General features: G+C 42.2%; 1 protein-coding gene across 1 annotated transcript in view; it reads right to left on the bottom strand.

The window, feature by feature from the left end:
* Positions 1-1,197: 1,197 nt before the first annotated feature.
* Positions 1,198-8,063, bottom strand: part of LOC132829043 (E3 ubiquitin/ISG15 ligase TRIM25-like) — a 28,466-nt gene continuing 21,600 nt past the window's right edge. Inside the window, exons 5-6 of the mRNA XM_060846330.1 lie at positions 4,940-5,067; positions 1,198-1,748 (exon numbers count right to left, since the gene is read on the bottom strand). Of these exons, the coding sequence (XP_060702313.1) occupies positions 1,198-1,748; positions 4,940-5,067 (679 nt within the window). The remainder of the gene's footprint in view (positions 1,749-4,939; positions 5,068-8,063) is intronic.

Raw genomic sequence — 8,063 nt, 5'->3', positions numbered from 1 at the left:
CTGGCTAGACAAACATCTTGTGCCCATGCTGAATTACCCAGAGGGCAATTATGAGTCAACCATTTGCTGTGGGTTTGGAGTCACATATTGGCCAGACCAAGTAAGGATGACAGATTTCCTTCCCTAAGTGAGCTGGATTTTCCAGTAATCCACCAGTATCAGGGTCATCAGTAGGTTCTTAACTCCAAATATTTTTTATTTAATTGGTGAATGTTCCTTCTTCTTCCGTTGGCAGTGAGAGAGAGGTGGGATACAGTTGGCAGTGAGTTCTCTCTGACTGACAGTGTTGTTTTCCCTTTAGTTTAGGTTTTCTTGCAATTTGTCTTAGTGAGGGCAAAACATAAAGATTCTTGACTGTTTACTCAAAATTGTCAGATAACAATAAAGATAACTTGACTTCCTCTTTCATGGCTGCTAAAGGTAAGACATTTCTCGCTCTGTGCCACACACGACAGTGGACAGGCTGGTTTTGTGGTAATGTTACTGGACAAGTAACTCAGAGGCACAGGAAAATGCTCTGGGAGCAAGGTATGAATCCTCGATGTAAAATTTGAGTTCAACAGGACCTCTAAGTTGCTGAACTTGTCCTGCCCAGAAAATCTGAGGATGAATCAGAGATAGCAAAGGTTTCAGACTGGGTTTCTATGGTGGGGATGAAATCAGTGGGCTTCACTTATTACTCCAGTGTGTGAACTTGTGTTTAAAAAAAAATACATTAGGGAAATCTAGGTTGTTGCAGAATCTGAAATGTCAGTGAGGGATTTCAAAGGGACTACCAAGAAGACGACGTGGAATTTCTGCAAGGTAGATTGAAGCACCACCTCTGGTAAGACAGTGCAATTACAGTGTGATGTGTTTACATAAGGAATTTCTTGATCCACATTATGGAAAATGCCTATGATTAACAATTGACTAGATATGACATCAAGAAACAAGATTATGTAGACAAGGAGTCATATATAGACATCATATTTTTAAAAAAATCTTTAGGTATGTTAAATGTCAGGAAAACATTTAAGAAACTAATTTTCCAACAAACTAGAAGCATATCCTTAGAATTTAGCTTTTTAAATGATTAAACAATGGCCTTTCTCAAACAGGAAATGTCAGCATTAAAATGTAACTTGGTTCCATCAATAGAGCAAAAGGGTAAAACTCCTTTCTCAAAAGGCTCAAAAACAATAATAAAATCAGAAGTCAAGAAGATGGGAAACTCAAGTCACACATAGTGATGCACTCATCACAGCCATTCACCGTCAAAGCTGGGTAAAGGGCTTCAGTGAAGGTTTGCTGCTGGAAAGTGTACAATAGGAATAGCTTCTTGTCAGACACGCTGTAAAACGAAATGATTCCAGCTTCGAATTCCACCAGCACTCCAATTCTGGCTGGGTTTCCAGCAGCCAGTTTTGTTTTGTTCCCATTATGCAGTGCAGTGCAGGAGCCCAGCAGAGAGCACACACTCCATGACTTATTGTTCATTCCCAGTGAACACTCAGACCCTGGGCCCTTCCGTCTCAGACTTCTGTAACACACGCCAACCCTCCAACATGCCCCAGGAACCTCCACCTCCCAGTAAGAGAGGCCACGGTTCACACCATCAGCACAAATGACCTGTGGGAAACAGTCAAATCGTCCTGGGTTCTCAGCACATTTTGGTTTCTGTCGAGTGAGTGTCACATTCCTCCTACTGTTGGACACAACCAGCTGAGGGTGGGCCGTGAGTCGATCCAGAAGCGGCGTCTGGCCGTCTGTGAATAAAAGCAGAGAATCAGTGGAAATTCTCAGCCCTGGCTGTGGGGAGCTGCTGAAGGGCACGAGTTCAGAGGCACTGTTGGGGCTCAGAGTGTAAGTTGGTGAGGGAAGGGCAGTGTATTCCAAACCCTAACCACGTAGTGTGTCACTGATTTGTTCTTTGTCAGTGTGCGTGCTGACATGCTATACCACACCTGTTTGTGCCATACATGTTTCCATGAAAATGAAAGATAAGACAAGCAAGATTCAGGAACCTTGGATGACAAGAGAAATTGAGAGCTTCGACAAAAAAGAGAAAAGGAGTAAGGTTTAATAAAACTGAAGACAGACAAGGCCCTCAAATATAAAGGAAGTAGGAAAGAACTCGAACAAGGAATTAGGTACGCTGAAAAGGGCCATGAATTGTCTTTGGCAAACAGATTTAAGGAAAATCTCAAGGTGTTTTATACTGGTGTAAGGAGCAAGAGGATAGGTCCACTCAAGGACAAAGGAAGGAATTTATGCTGGAGACAGTGGATCTTAATGAAGACTTTGCATTGGTATTCACAAAAGAGAAGGACATGGTGAGTCTCAGGAGGAGTATATTAATATTCTAGGACATAGCAATATATTAAAGAAAAAGAGGTGTTGGTTGTTTTGATAAGCATTAAAGCAGTCAAGTCCCCAGGGCCTGATGGGATCTATCCCAGAATGCTGAGGGAGGCTGGTGAGGAAATTGTTGAGGCTTTGTACAAAATCTTTGTGTCCTCTAGTCACGGGAGAGGTCCCAGAGAACTGGAGAATAGCCAACGTTGTTTCTTTGTTTAAGAAGGGATAACGTGGAAAATTACAGGCTGGTGAGCCTTATGTCTGTGGTAGAGAAATTATTGGAGAAAGTTCTTAGAGATAGGATTTACTCACATTTGGTAAAATACGGTCATATAGCCTGCATCCGTCAGGACAAAGAGCATAAAAATTGGCAAGTCATGTTGGAGCTTTATAGAGCTTTAGTTAGGCCGCATTTGTTCTGGTGCCACACTACCAGAAGATGTGGAGGCTTCAGAGAGGATACAGAAATAGTTTATCAACATGTTAGTTTATCAACATGTTGCTTATTTTGGAGGTTATTAGCTTTAAAGAGAAATTTGGTTTGTTTTCACTTGAACGTCAAGGAATGAAGGGTGACCTGGATAGAAGTTTACAAAATTGTGTGAGGAATGGATAGTAGGAATCTTTTTTTCCCAGGGTAGAAATGTCAGTTAGTAGGGGGCATAGGTTTAAGGTAAAAGGGAGAAAGTTTAAAGAAGGTGTGAGAGACATTATTTTTACACAGAGTGATAAGTGCTTGGAATGCACTGTCAGAGGAAGTTGTAGAATAGCAACGTTAAGGAGGCATCTTAATAGATATGAATAGGCAGGGAATAGATGAATATGAACAGCAGAGAGGTGAAAGGTTTTTAGTTTACAAAGATGTCAAGCATTGCTCCAGTCTTGGTGGGCCAAAGACCCTCGTGTTGTTCTTTGTACTAAAGGAAGATGGTTGTGGTAATTGGAACTCAGCAGTTTCAACACCAAGAATTCCCTGCAAGAATTCCTCAGGGTAAATATTTTCTAAACAACCTGTTCAGAAATGTTATTACATACCTCTGGAGCAGGTGGGACTTGAACCCAGGGCTCCTGGCTCAGAGGCAGAGACATTACTTCTGCACCACAAAGCTTCAGGTCCTCAGGGATTTTATTTATTTTGAACTAGAAAAATACTCATACGGCCAATTGAATATATTTACAAGCAAAGCTTCTGAGGGCAGTGCTAAAAAGAAAAAGAGTTGGAGTTGGTGTGGTGCAGAGAGGGAGGAGACTAAATCAAAATGAAGTTGGAAGGGGAAATAAAGCACTATATCCCCCACAGTGCCCACCTCTCTATAAAGGCTTCAAGAGCAGTAATGGACACCACATGTTCCCTCTCCAGTGACACCTGGACTTGAACATAATCGTGGAAGAGTGGTACAGAGTCAGCAGAGATGATCCCATTCACAGCTCACTGTCAGGACCTGTCTTATAGCCAGCCTGGCCAAACCCAAGAGCAGACCCATGAGAAGGGCCTCTAATCTGCCAGGTCCTTAGGGTAACGTCCTCAACCCAACTGCTTGGTCAATGCATCATCAGGTCATTATAGGGATGCTCACTGATGACCACACAATGTTCAGCACCATTCACAATAAGTGCTGACATAGCCATGAACAAATGAACAGCAGGAACCTCAGGGGAATGGAGGAAACTTGGGGTGCTTGTCCACAGATCACTGAACAAGACAGGACAGGTCAATAGGGTAGTTAGAAAGGCACAGATTATAGAAACAGAGAGACCATGTTGGAGCTGTTCAGAACTTTGGTTAGGCCACACCTGGAGTAAAGTGTGCAGTTCTGGTCAGCATACTGCAGGAAGGATGTGATTGCACTGGAGGGGGTACAGAGGAGATTTGTGACGATGTTGCCTGGAATGGAGCTTTTATGCAGGGAGGCTAGATAAGCTCAGTTTTTTTCTTTGGAGCTGAGAAGATTGTGGGGTACTTGATGAGGTCTGTAAGATTATGGGGGACATGGATGGTGCAAATAGAAAGCAATTTAATTGAGGAGTCAATATACTTTTAAAGGGGGTATACTTTTGAAGTGAAAGGCAGGAAGTTTAGAGGGTTGTGAAGAAAACCAGCAGGTGTTGGGGGTCCACAATTCACTGCCTGGGAGGGTGGGAGAAGCAGGAAACATCACAACCTTTCAAAAGTCCTTGGATGAGCACCTGAAATGCCAAAGCATTTGGGCCTAGTGTAGGAAAGTGGCCTAGTGTAGTTTTGGCAATACAGACTCGATGAGCCAAAGGGCCTCTTCTATACTGTGAGATTGTCTGATTTAATAGCATCTTTAAAAAATGATCACTTTTTTGCTTTTCTACAAAAATGAACTTGTGTCTTGATTGCTAGGATTTATTAATGTTTGGAACTGAACATGGATATGTACATGTGAGTAAAATTCAAATTCATAATTCAAACTAGGCTTCAGCAAGTTATTTGATATTTGCATGCAGATTAACTGATGCTCCAATTATAAATGGCTTAATGGAAATGATAAATAGCCAGCGCCCAATTGCCCCACACAGGCAGCTCCTGACATTAAGCCTGATGGATTGAAAACCCAGTCGCTTCATTACTTACACAGTAAGATTGTGACATCCCTGTTCCTCTCCACTCGTTCCTCCAACCACTGCACCAACGCCTGCAGTTTTGCTGTATCTAAGCTCGGAGTGGGGAGCATTGGAAATGGCTTTGATAAACTTCGCAATCTGATAAATCATAAGTACATTTAAAAGCTGTGAGCTTTGCAAAAGACAACAGAGATTAGTCTTTCAGAGTCAGGAAGCAAAAAGTGTTTAATTGTGACTTTTTTGTCATGGTCCTTCAATTTGGAATGCAGGCTTCTTTTCAATATCCTGCAATATTTTCCTTGCGAAATGCCCCTCAAAGTACAAGCAATAAAAACCTTGCATTTTTACAACCCTTTTACAACCTCAGAATATACTGTTCTTTACAACTAATTAAGTTCTTCTGAAATATTATCACTGCTGTCAGATGGAAAAGTACTCCTCATAGATCAGTGACAATAACACATCACCTGATCTGGTGGTGATGGTGCCGGGGTTGTATATTGGCCAAAGATTGAGGGAGAAATCCCTTCTGTTCTTCAAAACACCATATAGGATTCCAAATATACCATCAGGTAAGGATTGGCAGAGCACTGTTTAACGTTTCATCTGAGAGGTAGATCACCCCCAGCCAGCAGATCACCCCAAGGTCAGCCGACCATCCAAAAGTCAGCCAATCACCCCCAGCTCAGCAGATCACTCCCTGAGGGCAGTAGAAGTTTGCTCAGATGTTGTGCTCTGGTCTCTGGAATGACTCTTGTGCCTCTGAGGTAAGGATGTTCTCACTGAGAGAAGGCTGTAGGTTGTGCTAGCATTGACTTGTGCTAGGCATGGGTCAGAGACTCAGAACCCTGCATTGAGTAACTCACCTCCTGACCTCCCCCCAAAACTCTGTCGTAAAAATTCATCCAAATCTGCAGGACTATGTGACCTACATCTCATTCAAAATTCTGCCTCAGGAACCAACATAAATGTCATTGTGTGGTTGGCAGAGGTCACCAGCAAAACCACCTTTATCACCTGAAGATGAACAGAAAAGATTCTACAGTCTTACTTAAGGAGTAGGGTAATTCTCCTCAAATGCCCATACACTGTTGATCTTGCTTCACTGAACTAGATGAACTGATCACTTCTTTACATGCTTCAACATAAATCCTGCTGCCTGACCTTCTGAATACTAACTGCTTTTATTAACCGGTCACTTTCCTCATTTATAGACCGTGGGATCTTGCTGTGTGAAGACTGGATGTCTTGTTATTCTATGTTTCTGTATGACATGTTTCAAACATGTATTGGTGTGAAGCACTTTGAAAACATAAAATGTTTTATTGAAATACATACTTTTTTTTACCTGGAACGTTGCAGACTGAGGGGTGACCTTATAGAGGTTTGTAAAATCATGAGGGGCATAGCTAGAGTGAATTGTCAAGGTGTTTTTCCAAGAGTGGGGGAGTACAAAACTAGATGGCAAAGGTTTAAGGTGAGAGGGTAAAGATTTAAAAAGAACCTGAGGGTAATTTCTTCATGCAGAGGGTAGTGCATGTCTGGAACAAGCTACGAGAGGAAGCAGTGGAGGCTGGTACAATTATAACACTTAAAAGGTATTTGGATGGGTAAAAGAATAGGAAGGGTTTCAAGGGATATGGCCCAAACGCTGGCAAGTGGAACTAGGTCAGATTGGAATGAGTGGCATGGATGAGTTGGACTGAAGAGTCTGTTTCCGTGTTGTATGAGTCTACAGCTCTTTATTTGTTATCAACTCAATCAACGCAGTCCAGTTATATACCCTGCCACCATCCTCAATTATTTATTTCAATTTGATGCCCTACCATTCTCCCACATTACTTTATGTTCTTGTTCATCAAATAATTAACCAAATATTTTTAAAATGATGTCTTTTTCTGATGAGCCACTATGGTGCAACATTCTTTGCTTCAGAAACTTTTAGAGTCATAGAGATGTACAGCATGGAAACAGACCCTTCGGTCCAACTCGTCCATGCCAACCAGATATCCCAACTCAATCTAGTCCCACTTGCCAGCATCTGGCCCACATCCCACCAAACCCTTCCTATTTATATACCCATCCAAATGCCTTCTAAATGTTGCAATTGTACCAGCCTCCACCACTTCCTCTGGCAGCTCTGCGTGAAAAAGTTGCCCCTTAGGTCTCTTTTATATCTTTCCACTCTCACCCTAAATCTATGAAAGACTTTGTCTATTTATCCTATCCATGCCCCTCATAGTTTTGTAAACCTCTATAAGGTTACCCCTCAGCCTCCAACGCTGCAGGGAAAACAGCCCCAGCCTGTTCAGCCTCTCCCTATAGCTCAAATCCTCCAATCTTGGCAACATCCTTGTAAATCTTTTCTGAACCCTTTCAACTTTCACATCTTTTTGATAGGAAGGAGACCAGAATTGCATGCAATATTCCAACAGTGGCCTAACCAATATCCTGTACAGCCCCAACATGACCTTCCATCTCATGTACTCCGTACTCTAACCAATAAAGGAAAGCATACCAAACGTCGTCTTCGTTATCCTATCTACCTACGACTCCATTTTCAAAGAGCTATGAATATGCACTCTGAGGTCTCTTTGTTTAACAACATTCCCTAAGTGTATAAGTCCTGCTAAGATTTGTTTATCCGAAATGCAGCAGTTCGCATTTATCCAAACTCCATCTGCCACTTCTTGGCCCATCTGATCAAGATCCCATTGCAATCTGAGGCAACCTTCGCTGTCCAGTACATCTCCAATTTTGGTGTCATCTGCAAATTTACAACTATACATCCTATGTTCACATCAAATCATTTATATAAATGATGAAAAGTAGTGGATCCAGCTCTGATTCTTGTGGCACTCCACTGGTCACAGGCCTCCAGTCTGAAAAACAACCCTTCACCACTACCCTCTGTCTTCTAACTTTGAGCCAGTTCTGTATCGAAACGGCTAGTTCTCCCTGTATTCCATGAGATCTAATCTTGCTAACCAGTCTCCCATGGTGAACCTTGTCAAATGCCTGACTGAAGTCCATATAGATCCCGTGCACCGCTCTGCCCTCATCAATCCTCTTTGTTACTTCTTCAAAAAACTCAATTAAATTTGTGAGACATGACTTCCCACGCACAAAGCCAT

This window comes from Hemiscyllium ocellatum, chromosome 28 (assembly GCF_020745735.1).
Source record: "Hemiscyllium ocellatum isolate sHemOce1 chromosome 28, sHemOce1.pat.X.cur, whole genome shotgun sequence".
NCBI classification, from domain to species: Eukaryota; Metazoa; Chordata; class Chondrichthyes; order Orectolobiformes; family Hemiscylliidae; genus Hemiscyllium; species Hemiscyllium ocellatum.
The sequence above is the reverse complement of the archived record's forward strand: the minus strand, read 5'-3'. Positions and strand labels throughout refer to the sequence as shown.